General features: G+C 57.3%; 1 protein-coding gene across 2 annotated transcripts; it reads left to right on the top strand.

Moving 5' to 3' along the window:
- Window positions 1-549: 549 nt before the first annotated feature.
- Window positions 550-16,561, top strand: PIGQ (phosphatidylinositol glycan anchor biosynthesis class Q). Of its 2 annotated transcripts, none has more exons than XM_016220703.2 (11): window positions 550-645; window positions 4,238-4,936; window positions 7,044-7,175; window positions 7,330-7,450; window positions 9,450-9,576; window positions 9,904-10,057; window positions 10,200-10,311; window positions 11,150-11,230; window positions 11,819-11,933; window positions 13,600-13,661; window positions 16,452-16,561. In XM_016220703.2, the coding sequence occupies exons 2-11, from the start codon at window positions 4,248-4,250 to the stop codon at window positions 16,524-16,526; spliced, it is 1,668 nt and encodes a 555-aa protein (XP_016076189.2). In that variant the 5' UTR covers window positions 550-645; window positions 4,238-4,247; the 3' UTR covers window positions 16,527-16,561. The 2 variants fall into 2 exon arrangements, with proteins under 2 accessions (XP_016076189.2, XP_016076190.2); XM_016220704.2 differs by having other exon boundaries at window positions 14,566-16,537.
- The last annotated feature ends 1,230 nt before the right edge of the window (window positions 16,562-17,791 follow it).

Raw genomic sequence — 17,791 nt, 5'->3', positions numbered from 1 at the left:
TACCCTCTACAGATAACCAGTGTTGGAAGGGGCCAGCCTGGGGCTGCAGAGGCAGCTCTTTCTGGGGTCACACATAGGATCTAGCGGTCCTTTCACCCTGGGAGGATGGGAGACCCTCAAAAGCCTGGGTCCCTCAGATGAGGAAACCCAAGGTTTGGCAACTGCGGGAAGGTGGAGGAACTGGAAGGCGGGGGTGCTGGTGATGCTGCGGATAGACCGGGGGAGGGGGGGCGCACAAGGACGGTGAGGGGGCACAAGGACACTGCGGGGGAGGGGTGCACAAGGATGCTGCAGGGGGGAACAAGGACGCTGCGGGGGAGGGGAACAAGGAGGCGGTGGAAGGGACAAGGATGCTGCGAGGAAGGGGAAACAAGGACGCAGCGCGCACCCTCCACGGGCTCCGGGGACGGGAACCTTGTGTGCGCGGAACGCTCGGGCAAGGCCGGCGGGCAGCCCGAGCGCCTTTGGGGGCCGGACCGTCGCGCAGCAACGTTGGGAGCCGGCGGAAATGGGGCTCGTGTCCCGCGGCACGGCCGCGGCGGGGCTGGGGACTGTGTCTGCTGTCGTTCGCTCTGGCCCCCCCACCGCAGTCCCCAACCCCATCCCGAACCCGCCGGCCGAGGGCGAGGCCCCCGGAACCAGCCGGTGAGCATTCGCGGGGAGGGCCAACATCTGTGCGGTGTGACCTTGGGGAGCTGCCCCTCTGACCCAGGGCCCCGGGCTGTGGGCCCCGACTCCCCGGCCGCTGCGGGACCGGACGCAAGCGAAGGAGCGAAAGGGTCTCCCAGAGTCTTCTCCCGGGCTGGCGTAGGCCTCTTGCCACTCGGAGCCTCTTGTTTTATCACCCGTAAAATGAGGACGCCACTGGCAGCGGCCCAGGGTCGCCTGCGGCTTAGGAGGGCAGTGAGCGGCCTCTGCCAGCTTCCCCCGACCCATCTCCCCGAGGAGGCCGTTTCCCCAGACCCCGGTGGATCTGCGGCTGGCCCGAGTGGGTGCTCTTGCCGGGGAGTCTGGTCCCAACACCCAATAGGGTTAAGGGCACCTGGCCCGACCCCGTTGACCCACCCAACTTGGGTCTTGCCATGGACTCTGCTGGAAGACCATTAAGGGTCAGAGGAACTAGCTGTCAGAACCTTACGGTTGTCCCTGATGGCAGTAAAGGACAAAAAACGGAATCCTAGATTCATATCCATTCTTCTGAAATGAGAGGGGGAAAGGCACTGTTCACAAAACATGAGAAAGAAAAAAAAAATTTAAGCACAAACGACATGGAGTAAAAACGAATTCTTGTGAGCTATCAAGGAGCAATGACTGGGAGGCTTCCCAGAAAAGGCTTTCAGCTAGTGAGATGTCCCTGACCAGTCATACCTGAGCATTTCCCTGGAATCAGTTTATGCAGAGGTTGAGAGGGAAGTACAGCTTCTACTTCATAAGGTAGACTATTGGTCTCTGTTTCTGTGGGGAGGAGCATCCCAGAGATCCTGACTGATCCAGGAATGGGCTGTTTCATAAGGGAACTCGGTGTCATTTTTAACAGGGGAGGCTTTTCCAGCTATGTGCCCTTGTTTTTTTGTTTTCGTGTTTGTTTTTATCAGTCTTCAAAGGTGTGCACATTCCCCAAGTTACTGCCCTGCTTCTCCCATCTGCACCTCTGCTATTGATTGCCTGCTCTTTCATCTCTTTCTGGCTGGCTGATCTGAGCAGACTTCTTTGTGTTCATCACTCCCAGAGGCTGAGGTGGGAGCCGGGATGGGAATTTGCTCCATAATCTGTTAAGAGTTCTTTCTCACTACCCCACGGATAAGAACATCAACTTCTGCCCTCTGCTCTTCTTAGACATGAGGAGCTGCTGCTTTTTTCTTTTTTTTGGTAAACTTTGAGGATGAAGCATAAGACATACAAAGAAAGTGTACAACGTGACGAATTTTCCCAAAGCGAACACACCATGTAGCCAGCTTCACCCAGAGCACCTGTTTGTCATTAGGCCAGTTGTGTTTCCTTTTTGACAGTAGCCATGAGCAGTTTTTCTTAGCTCGTGTGAAAGTAGTCCCCAAGCAGGGTGTGATGGTATCATTTGGCTGAGCTGGTATGTCCTGAAAGGCTGGCACTGAGAGGCTTGGACTGTGCTGGCTGGTAGTTGCCAAGCCAGACACACTGGGTCTCTCGCAGGCAGAATAGCTCTGTCCCTCTCACAATGCCATCAGGAGGGCAGTCCATGCAGAAGGGTCAGGAAGACAAGTTGGCCCTGGATGCCCTTGATAATGGCCACAGGGATTTGGCCCCAGGCTGCTATCAGGGTCCAGGCTTTCCCCTGCTAGCTCCCACTGTTGCCTGCCCTCCCTGGTCACTGGGGGAGGGGCATTTGGGAGTCCTGCTGCTGCTGGACTCAAAGGGGCCCTTTTCAGCTGGAACCCATAGCTGTAAGATGCCCTTTTCACACGCTGGCTGGGAGAAACCTTGACCCTTCAGCCCCAGGCTGGGCTACCTGCAAGGGAAAAAAGCAGCTGCATCAGGGGTCTCTTAAGACCTGGGAGTTCGTATCTGTGTGAGGCCTCTGAGTGTCCCCTGATCCTCAGGAAAAGGACCCCTGTGCCTCCCACAATGTTACACTGCCCCGACATGTATGTGTTTCTCTGTTCGTGTATCCCCAAGGGCGTGGTGAGCATTGAGGCCTAGAGGCCCAGGCTCAGTCCAAGGCCTATTTTTCTCCCTCCAGCGTGGGTTTCAATTTAGGGGTCTTAGCTCAGGGTGGCTGCTCTGCCCTTTATGCCAATAAGTGGGGGCAGTCAGTGTCTGAGAAAGGGAATGCCTCAACATGAAAGTCCTCAGTCCATGCTGGGAGAGGTCCTGCCGCCTTTCTGGCCCCATCTAGGAGGGGTTCAGGTGGAAGAATGAAATGCTTACTGAGAAACCCTCATCCCCAGTGAGCTTACTTCTGGGCAAGTTAAGGCTCAGGGTCCCACAAAACTCAGGAATTGCAGCCATTTGAAGCTGTTCTTGTTGCTTAGAGGTCATGTGGGATTTGTGAGAGGCCAGGAAGTCTGGTGTCCCTCATCCTGAGGGACTTGTAGATAGATACTTGGTTGGAAGTATACTTCCCAAAGGAGGTGCTCAGCTGTGACTAGAAGAAACACTCTATTGGAAGCCCTGCCCTAAAGCGGCAGATGGATGGGGCTCCCAGGGCAGGATGGGCATGGCTATAGACTGGAGGGTCAGAGTACAGGCAGAAGCCCTGTGAGAGCTGAACCTGTTCTCTGTGCTCCGAGGCTCCTCTGGGAGACTCACTGGGCAGGGAGGTGGGCTCAAGCTACCAGGCACATCCCTAGGCATCTTCTGGGACATCTGCACCAGTGCCCACATCCACCAGCAGTGTGCACATGTCTGCTTTCCCTCAGCCCAGCAGCTATTTGTTTAATCCTCATCTTTATTCTTGCTAGCTTAGTAAGTAAATCAAGATTCTTCAGAGTTTTAATTTGCATTACTTTAATTGTGTTTTGTTTTTGTTTTTTAAATCCTCACCTGAGGATATTTTTTCCATTGCTTTTCAGAGAGAGTGGAAAGGGGGCAGAGAGAGAGAGAGAGGGAGAGAGAGAACCATTGATGTGAGAGAGGCACATTGATTGGTTACCTCCCGTACTTGCCCCGATAGGGGCTGGGGATCAAGCCTGCAACCGAGGTATGTGCCCTTGGCTGGAATTGAACCCGGGACCCTTCAGTCCACGGGCCAGCACTAACTACTGGGCCAGACTGGCTGGAGCGCATTACTTTAACTGTTAATGAAACTGTATATTTTTCTATGTGCTACACATGAAAAACTAATCAGTTTCTATAAAAACAAAAATTAAAACCTCTGTTCATCCCCGCAGCCCCTGTGAATGGTACTGAGCAGGTCATGTAACCTCTCCTGCTTGTCTGAAATGGAGAAAGCATTGACTTGCCTTGGAGTGGGGATGAGGGGTGATTTGGGGCCTATGCTCACAACAGCCCAGGGCAAAGTGAGGGCAGTGCCCATGGGAGGTGGACAGGCGGGGATCCCCCCAGCCTCCATGAGTAAACCCCAAACTGGGTTACCCCAACCAGTGAGCTCTGTGGCCGTGTGGGATGTGCCCATCAGGGTGTTTGTGCCACACATTGGCTATGGCCTGTAGCCACAGCACTGCTAGCTACCCTGGGGCCACGGAGGCATACTGGTGGTGGCAGCAGCAGCTCTGAGCTGAGCTTCTCCCCTCTCTTCCAGTGTCTCCAGCATGGTGCTTAAGGCTTTCTTCCCCACATGCTGTGCCTCGGCAGACAGCGGCCTACTAGTTGGACGGTGGGTCCCAGAGCAGAGCAGCGCTGTGGTCCTGGCTGTGGTGCACTTTCCCTTCATCCCCATCCAGGTCAAGGAGCTCTTGGCCCAGGTGCAGCAGGCCAGCCGAGTAGGTGTGGCTGTCCTGGGCACCTGGTGCCACCATCGGCAGGAGCCCGAGGACCGCCTGGGCCATTTCCTGGAGGGCCTGGGTGCCATCTTCTCCCATGAGCCCTGGCTCCAGCTGTGCCGGGAGAGGGGCAGCAAGTCCTGGAGCTGCAAGGCCACCCACCGACAAGTGCCTACCTCCCCTGATGCCCCCAGTGAGGACCAGGTCATGCTCATCTTCTATGACCAGCGTAAGGTGCTGCTGTCCCAGCTGCACCCACCCGCAGCCCTGCCTGACCGCCAGGCTGGGGATGCCACAGCCAGTGCTGGGGGTCTGGCTGCTGTCTTTGACACGGTGGCACGAAGTGAGGCACTCTTCCGAAGTGACCGGTTTGATGAGGGCCTCGTGCGGCTGAGCCACTGGCAGTCAGAGGGTGTGGAGGCCAGCATTCTTGTGGAGCTGGCCAAGCGGGCCTCGGGGCCTGTCTGCCTGCTGCTGGCCTACCTGCTGTCACTCATCTCAGCTGCCAGCACCTGCAGGTAGGTGCCCCTGGGGCCGGGGTGGGAAGGAGTCAGACTCCTGAGTCCTAGGCCCACCCCCTCAGTGTGGATACCCAGACAGGCCCTTCTGAGGCTCATAGCTGTTCCCCACACTTTAGCTCTCCCATCCTCCCTCTCCTGGTATCTCAGACGTCCTGGTGGTGGCTGCTGTTCTGGTGCTCCTCACTCCTGAGGAAGAGCCAGGCTTCCTGGTAACCTCAGCAGCTGTGTAGGACCTGTGGGTACGGTTGCTGGGTGAACCTCAGACAGCTCCAGCCTGTGAGAAGGAGATGAGGTGATGGACAGACTGGGTTGCCGCCTGAGGGCTGGTGTTTGCCCTGCCCGGGAGTTTCTCGTCCTTAGTACACACAGTCCCGCCCACTTCCCTGACCCCGCACCGCAGGAGAGGCAGCCCTGAAGGCTGTGGGGATGCGTCCACTCACTGACAGCTATGGGTGTGGGGTGCTGGTCCCTAGGCTTGGCCACTCTCTAGAATCACCTGGAACACTCCTGCCTGCAAGCCCGGCAAAGGGATTTGTAAAAGCTCCTAAGGGCCCTGGGGATGCTGGGGCAGCACCAGGGTGTTCTGGCTGGGCTGTGGGTGCCCCTCTCTGTGTGATAAGCAATCTCCCTGGTGGGCAGCAGCTATGCTACACCCTCAGGCACCCCCTTCCCTTAGGTCCAGGGGTTCAAGTTATCTGGTTTGGGCAAGGCCCTGTTCTGGCAGATAGCCCGGGGCAGCTCTGTGTGGACACGCCTTGGATTGTGGGGGCTGCCAGGAATGGGTGGGTTTCAGAGCTTCACGATTCCCTTGGAATGAAGTACGTGGAAGTATGTCTAGGCCTAGGTACAATTTTGGGGATAGAAGGTTCTTAGCTTTTATCAGCTTTCAAAGGACCCAATAAAGGTTAAGAACTGCTCATGTGCCCCAAATATGGATTAGCCCATCAGTCAGGTGTTAGTCAATGACTGGTGGTGATTATGAGCACAGGGATATTTACATGAGTGATGACTGTCACTGTGCAGTAGTGAAGCCAAGGGCAGGCCCAGAGATGCTCTTGGGATCTAGGCTGCCCAGGGCTGGTCTGAACCTCAGAGAGACTGCTGTGCAGGCAGGGGTCTCTGTGCAGCCAGTGTGAGGCCACCTTCCACTTGATTGGAGTTGGAGGGGAGGACAGTATGCTGAACTCATTTCATTTCTTTCTTAATTTATTTTTTTTTCATTTCTTGGAATTGGTTCAAAGATGCTTGGTTAAGATGAAGCCTCTAAACTTTTCAAGGTCTAGACCTCATCCTTCCCAGGAGTTTATTGGTGGCTCTGCACTTTACACAAGCCCTTTCTGTTCCCTGCTGTCAGCAAGATTGTGAATGGAAAGGGGCTCTGGGCATGGCTGAGTTATATAATCCAGCACTTCCTTCATCTTTGCTTCCAAGCATGTCCCCTCAAGGTTTTTTTGTTTGTTTATTTGCTTTTTTAAAAAAAATATATCTTTATTGATTTCAGAGAGGAAAGGAGAGGGAGAGAGACAGAAACGTCAATGATGAGAGTCATTGATCGAGCCCGCAACCTGGGCATGTGCTCTGACCGGGAACCGAACCCTGATCACCTGGATCCTAGGTCGACGCTCAACCGCTGAGCCACGCCCGGCCAGGCCCCTCAAGGTTTTAATGTCTGTGGAAGCCTCTCAGTGCTTCCTTTGCCTGGAGAGAAATCAGTCTCATTGGGCAGCCAGGGCAGCTCAGAGACCCTTGATGAGAGTCACCCATCCAGCACAGCAAGACCCTGGGTGGCGAGACAGAGTGTTTTCTCCACTACTGGGGTGCATTTGGCCTGGGATCAGGTCTTTGTGAGATTGTCGGGCTCCCAGCTAATGGTTATGAATGTATCATGAGCCCTGTTTGCCCTCCTAACTGTGCCCTAGCTCTGCTGAGTTCAGGAGTGTGGCCATCGGTGTTTGGGGCCACCAGAGACTCTGGCTGAGCCTGGTATGGTGCTTCCTGTCTGCACAGTGAGGGATATTGGTGACACTGAGGCAGCCCTTGCTCCCTGGCAGGCAGAAGCGCCCCTGGAGGAGCTGAAGGCCCACCCATCTCTGCTCCTTCACAGGATATTCAAGCTGTGGCCACTGTCCTTCATCTGGAGCAAGCTCTCCACATGTGAGCAGCTCAGGCATCGGCTGGAGCAGCTGACATTCATCTTCAGTACCCAGAAGGCCGAGAACGCCTCCCAGCTGATGAGGTTTGGGGCCTGCCCTGGGTCTTCCCTGCAGTGACCAGATGTGCCCCAGGCCACGCCCCTTCCCCATCCTCTTCTCTGCACCAGACCCATCCTTGTTGACCCTTTCTGGTCAGGCCGCCCTCACTGTCTGCTCCTGTTGGACTCCTCCTTTCAGGAAGGCCAACATGCTTGTCTCCGTGCTCCTCGACGTGGCCCTAGGCCTTGCTCTGTTGTCCTGGCTCCACGGGGAAGACCGCATCGGGCAGCTGGCTGATGCCCTTGTTCCTGTGGCTGATGTGAGTTGGATGGGGTGGAGCCAGGTCTGGACTCCAGCACCTGTTTCCTGGGATGGGGATGGGGCACTTCCTGGGGGCGGCAGAGGCCCCTGAACCAGCCGGAGCACCTCTTCCCCTCCACTTTTTGTGGCCACGAGAGCAGCCCTTATCACTGGCCCCTGGGAACTGCGGAGCCTTGAGTGTGCCAGGTGCCCACCCTCCCATTCTGAGACACATTGCAGCTCCTGGCTTCTACCTTCTTTTCCTGAAGGTGGCCGTGTCTGGGGACCACCTTGTGGTCAAGGCTTTTACGGGGAGCCCACCTCTCCCAGCCTGACCCAGTGTCATGGTGTTCTTGTTGCCTCCTCCAATGCATGACTGTTTCTGTTCTCCTGGCTGGCTTTTGGCTTGGGACCTCTGCATGGTCAGCATCACGGAAACCTTCTGTGTGTTGTCTGTGCAGGGTTGCCTGTGCAGTTGAGCTCTGGCCTCCCACCCTTTGGTGGTCACTTTGCTCCCAGCACTTGTTCTATAGTTCCGTGCTGAGAGCCAGAGGTACCAGCTCATCTGCTATGCGCCTGGACTTGCCTGCACATCTGGACAATGTTTCCAGGGCCTTCTCCCTGCCACACCATCCTTCCAGGGTCCACCTATTGCATTCAGCTTCTCTGCCTCCTTTCCTCAGAGCCAAAGACCCTGTCACTTCTGTTGGGAGCTTGTCTTCCTGTTTAGGGCAATTCCTCCGGCCCCTGGGGCTACCCACAGGTCTCTTCAGGGGCCTCCTGTGGCTGAGACATGACTGAATGGCCCATGTGGGCTCAGCCTCTACTGGCCGTCATCGGTATCCAGCCATGGTCGCTTACTGGGCCTACTTGTGGCTAGGACCTGGCTCTGTGGGCAGGAGCCCTCACAGGCTGAGTGTCCATGGCTTCTCAGGGTGGCACAGCTTAAAGGAAGGAGAAAGGAGAGTCTAGGGGCTGGGAAAGGGGCTTGGCAGCTTTGCCTGCTCCTCTGTGCTCTGCTGTGGCCAACTTCACCCTAGACTTCCCTTCTGCAAAACTGCTCAGAAATATAAATATTTAATTTAAAAATGAAAGCCTCTTCCTGCCACTAAGCTCTTATCCTTTAAATATTAAATAAGCTTTATTTATAAAGAATGTTCTGTTCCCCTTCTCACTGCTCCTGATATGGCTGAGGCCTTCACACGGAATTGGGAGAGACCTGCAAGGTGGACAGGGTTGGGGGTAGGGGTGGAGGTGGTGGCGGACCTCTGACTGTGAGGCAGAGATGTCACTCCTGTGGCCACAGCATTGGTGATGAAGCTGGGAGTCCTCAGGGCCTGCCCATTGGGGTCAGCATGGCACACGGACGTTGGCTTTCCCCCTGGGGCAGTCAGGACACTGGTCAGCTTCCTTGCTTGCTTGTGAGGGTCCCTGTGCTGTCTTTGGCCCTCACTCAACATTGATCTTGACTGAGTCCCCATCTGTCCTTCCCTTTAGGGGACCCTCCCACCCTCCTACCTGCTAGCTGGGCCCCTAATGGGCTGGATACCCTCACCCTCACCTGAGGTCATCCACCCAGGGCAGCTATGGCAGGAGGTAGGATGGGTTCTTGGTGGAGGAAGACTGGGTGGGCCCGTGGGCTCCCCCTGCAAGGTTCACGGTGAACCTGCGTCTGTTCCATGTCCTGGAGCCTGGAGCCAAGGGCTCCTATAGGTGCAATGGCCAGAGTGGCGAGATGGGACAAGGATGCTGTATTCAGAGGCTGACTCCCATCAGGGCTACCTGTCTAGAGGGCCAGGGGCAGACTGTCAGCATTGTAGATTGTGCCTCTCAGCCCCGCATCCCAGAGCATCTGTGAAGAGGGGTTCCATGGCCAGACAAGTGTGGGAAGTCCTGTGTGCCCATCATGATAGGAGATGGCCATCCAGACACCTGGAGAAGGGAGCCCTGTCTACCTTTGCCCTGCACAGATGGGCTGACCCAGTTTATGGACAACACGCCCCTCTGTGTCCTCCCAGCGAGTGGCCGAGGAGCTCCAGCATCTGCTGCAATGGCTGATGGGCGCACCTGCTGGGCTCAAGATGAACCGGGCTCTGGACCAGGTTCTGGGCCGCTTCTTCCTGTACCACATCCACTTGTGGATCAGTGAGTGCTATGGGTGGGCAAGCCCTGGGACTTCCCAGTGATCCCTGACTTGGCTCCTAAATCCTGTGGCCCCGGGGAAATAGGTCCTGGTTGAGCAGGGCAGTGGGGCGCAGGCTTGGCACCATCCCTTTGGTCCCTGCTTCCTGCCCTCCTGGCGTCCAGCGTGTGTGGAGCCCTGCTATGCTAGGCCAGCTACTCTACTGAGGGATGGCCAGTGGCATAGTCTGTCACAGTTTCCAGAAGCCTCAGACACCACCCACAGTGAGGACTTGGGGAGACCAGGACCTTCCTGAGCAACCCCCTCAGGGCTGACCCCGCTCCTGCCAGGCTACATCCACCTCATGTCCCCCTTCATCGAGCGAATCCTGTGGCACATGGGCCTCTCAGCCTGCCTGGGCCTGACAGTTGCCCTGTCCATCCTGTCGGACATCATCGCCCTCCTCACCTTCCACATCTACTGCTTCTATGTCTATGGTGCCAGGTGGGTGTGTGCTTCCCACCCCTGTATGCTCGCCCAGTGCAACCCTCTATGCCCCGGGCACCACAGACAGGCTCCTGGGCTGGGTGGCTACAGGGGTGGTGCAGCACCCAGGCGTGGTCCTGATGGCACCCATGTCCTGCAGGCTGTACTGCCTGAAGATCTGTGGCCTGTCCTCACTCTGGCGCCTGTTCCGGGGGAAGAAGTGGAATGTTCTGCGCCAGCGGGTGGACTCCTGCTCCTATGACCTGGACCAGGTATTGGGAGGACTGCAGGGGAGGGTGCACCCTGGCTTCAACTGGCTAGTGTGACCTCCCAGCTCCAGTTCAGCCGACCCCTCTGAATGGGCCTGGCCAGTGCAGCTTCTTGGGCACCATGAGGAGGCAGCCATGCTCCTGTCCTGCAGCTCACTTGCCACAGGGTCAGCATCAACCCTGGGAGACCTGGGGAGTCTGTAAGATGCAGGGTCATGTGGGGCCCACAGACAGTACAGGATCTTACCCCATGTAGGAGGTGGACCCTGCTCTCAAGAGGCTGCTGGGCCCTAGGGAAGCACTGGTGAGCGGGCACTAGAAGTAACTTTGGCAGTGGGCCCTGGAGATGCCCCCAGGCACAGGACCCTGGAGGTGACCCAGGAAGGAGGCCCAGAGGAGACCTGGGCAGTGGGCCTACAGGTGACCCAGGCAGTGGGCCTGGCTCTAGCTTGTCCCATTAGCTTGCTCAGACCTAACACATGGACCCTGCGTGCTCCCCTCCAGGGTACATTTTTTTCTGCCTGATTTTCACAACCTGTTTGTCTTTGGTGTACATGGCTGTACACCTTATTAGTTGGTCCTCTTTCCTCAGATGCCATCTCCCATGTCACTGAGCCTGGAGGGCACACAGTCATTCCCCCCCCCAGTACTGGAGAGAAATGTCACGAGCAGGCTTTCCTGAGTGGTCTCAGGAAGCCAGATGTCCTACCAGCAGGCATCCCCTTTCTGCTCAGTTACAGGATAGGCTTGGTGGGGAGGGAAGCAGGGGTGTGGCCAGTACTGATGGGGCTGTCCCAGCGTGAGTTCCAGCGGATGCTGAGGGTGCCCCTTCTCCCGGCAGCTGTTCATTGGGACTTTGCTCTTCACCGTCCTGGTCTTCCTGCTGCCCACCACGGCCCTGTACTACCTGGTATTCACCCTGGTGAGCCTTGGGGGGCTTTGGGCATGGCAGATGTACCTGCCAGCGTGGGCGGTTGTGGACAGACCATCCACTGCTGCAGGCCATGTGGGTGTTTTAGACTCTGGGCAGTGTGTACTGGGCCCCGGAGTGGGTAGGGGTTTTACCCTGGGGGGACACCACCCACCACTCTGGGACACTCAGCTGTGTACAGGAAGGGCAGGACCCATGGTGGGCAGGTCATGGTGGTGGTCCCCCCTTAGTGCCTGGCATGGGAGTGGGGACTCAAATGGAGGGGAGCAGCACCTAAGTGGCTTGGGCCGAGGGGCCAGTGACTCATTTCCCTGGATCAGAGCACCGTCTCCTCTGACCTTGTGGGAGGGCCAACCACTCCTGCCTCCTGTTTCCCTGCTTCCTTGTGCTTGGGCCTCAAGTTTGGGACAGGATCTGTGCCATCCTCAGGGTGGGATCCATGCTCTCCCAAGGCTCTTGAGTCCCTGGTCACCCTTCATTGTGGCTGAGAACCCGTCAGGCTGCTCTGCTCAGGGACATGCCAGAGTGGCTCTGGCCATGGTCCCGACTCAGAGGCCCTGAGCACTGTCTGTGCTGCAGCTCCGGCTCCTGGTGGTCACTGTGCAGGGTGTGATTCATCTGCTCGTGGACCTCATCAACTCCCTGCCGCTGTATGCACTCGGCCTCCGGCTCTGCCGGCCCTACAGGCTCTCTGGTAGGTCTGGTGCTGGGTGGGCAGGCACACACCTGTGGGCCCTGCAGAAACACCAACTACACAATGTGTGCTTCCTACCTGGAAGTGGTGGTGTGCATGGGGTGCGTGGGGAGAGGGGACAGAGACTCCTGGTCCCTGGGTGTCTGCTGGACCAGTTGCCTGCACTGAGCTGGAGGTAAAGGGCCCAGCTGGTGCTCAGGTTCGGAGGCCACAAGGGTGACCTTTTTTTTCACCCTTTTCTGTGACAAGTGTGAATATCTGCCGAGGTCTGTCCACAGTGGTGTAGGTGGTACCAGCATGTGGCTCAGAGATATGTACTTGTGTGGTTGTGTGGGGCTGTGTGTGCCTACTGGTACCCCTCAATTTTGGAGGCAACAAGCCAGGATGTTGGGCTGGCCAGATCTGTGTGACAAGAGTGCGTTCCCGCCCTGCACCCAGCAGACCACTATCTGCTGGGACAACACCCCCCATCCCAGCTGCCCCCCCTTGCCATCCCCTATGCAAGTGGCTGCCTGTTTTCATGCTGACATTAACCTCTGGCTTGGCCACATGCCCCTAAAGGGAGGCTGTCCCCATTTCAGACCTTGGGAGGCGCACTTGACTGTTCACAGGATTGTGGGTTGGTGCAGAGACTTTGAACATATCAGGGAACTTGGAGAGTTCTAGCTCAGCCCCATCCAGCTGTTTAGATGGCCACCAAGGTGATCATAATGCCCAGGAGGCCCTGCACCCAGTTTGCAGCTGGGCAGCTTGGGATACATCCCAGATCTCATGGTGGCTGCTCCCAGCCAGCTTGGAGCCAAAGGATGTGAATATGGGTGTTCCACAGGTTTTGGACCTAAAGTCTGTCTGCTGAATGCCCTGAACCCCTCTTTACAAGGCACTTTCCCTATAGATGGCCAGGCCAGGGACCCATCAACTGTGCTGCCTATGTTCACTCAGCCCCCAGCCTACACCCACACCTCAGAATGCCAGGACAACACAAGTGGAGAGCCCAAGACTCAGCACCCTCCTCCCCCATATCCTGGCTCACTGCCAGAGCAGAGTCGTTTTAACTTCACATGAAAGGCCACAGATGCTGCTGCCTCCTCTCTTCTTCCCTGAGTTTGCCTTGGGCCTCTTCATCAAATAATAATTAGCTCCCATTTCTCTTTTCAAAAAACCTTTGGCTTGGAATCCCCAGGCTTAGGAGTCCAAACTGCAGGCCAAGGGGCATGGTAGGTCCCAGTCGGCCACACACACAGAAGTTGGAAGACATTTAGGTGCCAGTAGGACAGCCGCCACCCAGCAAGTGCCCGTTGGCTCTGTGGGAAAACCCACGTCTCATTTGGAAAACAGCACAGGCTGCACTGCACCACCCAGCTGCTCTTCCCTGCTAGCCAGACACTTAGCTTTTTCCTTTCAGTGGAGTTGTGCAGGAGGCTTTGATATTGGCCCAGCAGCCCATTCAGAGAGGCAGATGGGAAGGACAGGAGGGGCGGCAGAGCTCAGGCAGCCCTCTTGAGTGCCGCCCAGAGATGAAGGGGCCTTCACCACCACAGCTCCTCTGTCCACGCCCTCCTCTGCTGACACACAGAGGAGGAGGACTGATGGGGGCTGTCTGCTGGGCCCTGGGAGCCCTGGAAGGCCACTCCTCTCCCTCGAAAACACCTTGCTCTCCTTCCAGCTGGTGTGAAGTTTCAAGTCCTGGAGCATGAGGCTGGCAGGCCCCTCCGCCTCCTGATGCAGGTAAGACCTCTGCATACTCCTACCACTGCTGCCTATGGACAAATCCCTCTCCCCACCCCATGATGCTGCCCATGTCGTTGGGCAGCTGGGATCAGGCCCCTCTATGCCACCCTAGGTTTAGAGCATCACGGGCCCAGGGTATGGTACAGGCAGGAGGGCCCAGTGGAGCTGAGGTATGGGACCCAAAGGGAGACTCCCACCCCCAAGGCCTCTGGGCACCATGACCATCTCTGCCTGGAACCTTCCCCAGTAGGGCCCATGAATGGGATCCCTTGTACTGTCAGATCCCTTTGGCCACCTAGGGCTCCTGCCTGCTTGGCCATGGGTCCCTGAATCCTGCCAGGGGCCGCAAGAGCTCTTGTTCCAGGCAGAATGGCACAAATTTGATGAAGGCCTCTAGACACACACGTTCTCTGTTGGACTCCTTTATTTGAAACAGTCATGGGCCCCCAGCCTTCAGGAGGGAGTAGGTGACTTGCCGGATGACCCCCCTGGGTGACCCACTGGGTGCCAGTGTTGGGTCCAGGCAGGCAGGGTTAGCTTGAGGGTCATTGGGAGAGATCAGATGCTGAGGCAGCTGGCACCCTGTGTGGTTTTCTCGGTGTGTGGTGTGTTCTGAGTCCTACCTGAGGAGGCTCCTGGGAGCTCTGTGGGTCCTGGAGTGGAGGGGTCTGCACTCTGCAAGCCCAGCCCACCCTTCCTCTCTGCAGCCTACTCAGAATAGATCATTCCCTCCCAAGCTGCTCATCGTACCCCGTGGACCATAGGCTAGAACACATCTGACACAGAGCTGGCCCCAGGGACTTTCCCTCCAACCCCCGTGAGGGCTTTCCAGCCCTGAGGAGCTCAAGCCCCAGGGAGTTAGGGGCTGTGCCCAGGCTGACTGCTCTCCTTGTGCTTCCAGATAAACCCCCTGCCCTACAATCGTGTGCTACACACCTACCGCCTCCCCAGCTGTGGCTGCCACCCCAAGCACTCCTGGGGTTCCTTGTGCCGCAAGCTGTTCTTCGGGGAGCTCATCTACCCCTGGAGGCAGAGAGGAGACAAGCAGGACTGAGGGACCCCAGCCACCAGCCTGCCCAGCACCACTGCACGGCCGTGGTCAGCCCTCTACCCTGCCAGGGTGGTGTTGACTGTCAGGCAGCACGTGGCCCTGCACTCTGCCTTCCCTGCTCCCTGTTTGCCTGGGACCTCTGCAGGCCCTACTGGCCCTGCCTGTCACATATCCCCCCAACTATGAAGTTGAATATGAGGTCATCAGGGTGGTAAGCAGGAGGACGCAGGGGTGGCCAGCCAGGTCAGCTGGCCTGTGCTGCATAAGGAGCACCGTTTGCCTCAGGACCCACCTCCAATGGGGCAGTGATGGCACTGTTAGCTCAATGCCCTCCAGCCCCCCAGCCCTACCCAGGAGCCCCCCTCCCCAACCGTCCTCAGACCCAGACCCTTTCCAGGAGGGGTTTTCAGAGCCCTGCCTCTGCCCACCATATCCTCTCTCAGTGGGTGAGCTGACAGGTCTTCTTGGCTGCTCCATGGTGGTCCAACCCTGTCATGGGGTGGAGGGACTCCTCCTAGGTTGCACTTAACAGTTCTTGAGACTTTGACACACCCCCCCCAAGCATCTCCTTCCTTGGGTGTTTTTCTACAGATCCTCTCCTGGGTCCCTGACACCTCCTAGCTGCCTCAGTGGAGCAGTGGCCAGCCAGTGTGGGGGATCCAAGTAACCGCTAACCCCTGGCCCATACCAGCAGCCCCAATGAGGCAGGGTGTTCCAGGAAGCAGGGCGCCAGTGCCCCTCATGCCCTGAATTGCACAGGGTTACTTGTGATGCTCCCTGGGGAGATTGCTTTATAGGAGGAGCCAACCACAGGCCATTGGGAATCCCTTTGTGAAGCCAGGCCATGTGGGGTGCTCAGAGCTGCCTTGCTGGAAGCTAAATGCCCACCCACCAGGCTGCCCAGCTCCTGCCCCATGCCTACTCCTTGTCCCTGTAGGAACAGCCTTCTTGGCCAAATCTTCCATCTCCCTTCACTGGCTTCTTGCAGAAGCATGCAGCTCCTGGGAAGATGCTTCTATAGCCCCTTGGGAGGGGTCCTGGCACTCAGGCTGCATCTGCCTGCTGGCTGGCTGCAGAATCTGGGTGGGTGTGAGCCACAGAATCCCCAGTGAGGAAAACTGAAGATATGATGGCATCACATGGGTGCCATAGTTGGGAGATAGGGATGGGGGCAGTGCCTCCTGTCCATCGTAGGCACTCGGAACTGTCCACTTCTGCCACCCACACTCCTTGGCTGCAGACCACGGGGGGGGGGGGGGCGTGCCTGGAGGAGTCCTCACTAGCCCAGCATCTGCTGGGATAGGTCCTGGCTCCACCTTTCTCTGCTGTGACATTAAAGCCTCCGTGTGTTTGAGTGTGATGCTCTGCCTTCTTATTGCCCTGCATGCAGTGGGTCTGGGGGCCCCCTTCTCCTGGTGTGGTAGGACAGCTAGTCCCCACTGTTTGTTCTGAGATGACTACTAAGCTTTTCTGGTGATGCCAAGATGGGGGGCATTGAGCACCCTGTCTGCTGAAGCAGGCCTCTCTGCAGGTCTGGTGGGTTGGTGTGTAGGCTCTCGCCCCTTAAAGATATCCCAGTGTGGGTAGGTGGACCCAGGGCTACTTGATTTCCGATTTCAGCCTTGCCTTTGCATGGGGTTCTTCCAGGGCAGGGGTGTAGGCCTTCCTACTGTTGAGGGGTGAGCCACTCCTGGCTCTGATAAATATGTCATCACCTGAAACTTGACTCTACACAGGTACTCCCTGACTGTCCTACAGCTGCCAGGGATCCTCAGGTGGCTTCCTCTGCATCTGTTATCCTGGCTGCATAGGGGAGGGGTTGGCCCAGAGAAGTCACTCAACTACTCCCAGTCCTGCACCTCCAGCCACAGAGGACCCCCGCCTGGGTCCTGGTGGGCAAGGACTGTGCCCCCAGCACCTGCTGAGAATGGCCTCTGCACCTGCATTTCTGGAAGTTGCTGAATTCTCTCCTCACTCTCCCTGGCCAACCTGCTTTTGCCTCTTACCCCTCCTGTCAGGGCTCGCATCAGGTGAGGGTCCTGCTGCTTGGCCCAGACCACTACGAGATGGTAGCCATGTCACAGGCTAGCCTGGCAGCTGTCACCCTCTGTGCCAGGTGCTGGGCTGCCTACTCATTTCCTGAGTGACAGCTCTCGTGTCTGGCCTGGTTCTCCCATATGTACAGAGAGGTTTCTGGCTCTGTCTACCTATAGGACTTTAGTGGGGCCTCTCCTTGGCACCAAACCTGGGCCAGGGTTTCCAGAGCAACTGAAACCTTTGTGGGTGCTCCCAGAGAACGTGTGTACAGAACTGTGGGGCCAAGGTCTATTTGCCCCATTGGTTAAACCTCAGATATTTCTCAGAGGGGCGGGCTTGGAGTATAGCATAGAGGGCTGTGAGTCTCCTGGAGGGGAAGGCAAAAATAGCCAGACCTCTCCCTCCCCTTGTTGCCCCACTTTCTACCTGGACAGAGGCTGGGTCTGGAGGCCTCGCCCCACCCTGCCCAGAGCCATTAGGTGTGGGAGCCACAGGGGATACAGTTCCCGGGCCTCTTCAACCACCCAACATGCAGGTGCCTAGGGCTGACCTAGGACCTGCAAGCAGAGGGCTGTGTGAGCTGCTTCATCCTTGGCCTGAGGTCCCTCAATGGCTGGGATGCTGTCCTGTTCCTTCCTCAGTCCCCTAGGCCAGGCCTGGCACTCAGTGGGCCCCAGGATATCCTTGCACAAGGGTATGCCTCTGAGTGGGAAGCCAGCCACTCTGTCCACAAGGCCTCCAGGACACCAGGTAGTGGCACCCCTCTGGCAATCCTTCCTTAACTGGTCCCTGCTGCCCTAGACCCTGTGGGTTCCTGTGGTGTCTTTTTGCTCTGAGGCTGGGGGATCTCAGGTGGAGGATCTCAGCAAAGGGCCAGAGGCCTCTGACAGGAAGTTCGCCCAGGCCTGCTCTCAGAATCACACCCCATGGACAGGCTCCCACCCTACAAAGCAGAAATGGTTGCACCTGCTCCACAGGCCACACTGGGAAAGGCCTAGTCAGAAAGTGTGCATGCTGAACCCACTGCCTCGCTTTGTCC

This window comes from Miniopterus natalensis, chromosome 3 (genome assembly GCF_054644295.1).
Source record: "Miniopterus natalensis isolate mMinNat1 chromosome 3, mMinNat1.hap1, whole genome shotgun sequence".
Taxonomy (NCBI): Eukaryota; Metazoa; Chordata; class Mammalia; order Chiroptera; family Miniopteridae; genus Miniopterus; species Miniopterus natalensis.
Note: the sequence above shows the minus strand (reverse complement) of the source record. Positions and strands in the feature narration are given on the sequence as shown.

Excerpts from the sequence above, each read along its gene's own strand:
- PIGQ (XM_016220704.2), top strand. The coding sequence starts at position 4,248 with ATGGTGCTTAAGGCTTTCTTCCCCACATGCTGTGCCTCGGCAGACAGC. Across the intron at positions 7,176-7,329 it reads AACGCCTCCCAGCTGATGAG|GAAGGCCAACATGCTTGTCT; the intron begins GTTTGGGGCCTG and ends TCCTCCTTTCAG. Across the intron at positions 11,934-13,599 it reads CCGGCCCTACAGGCTCTCTG|CTGGTGTGAAGTTTCAAGTC; the intron begins GTAGGTCTGGTG and ends CTCTCCTTCCAG.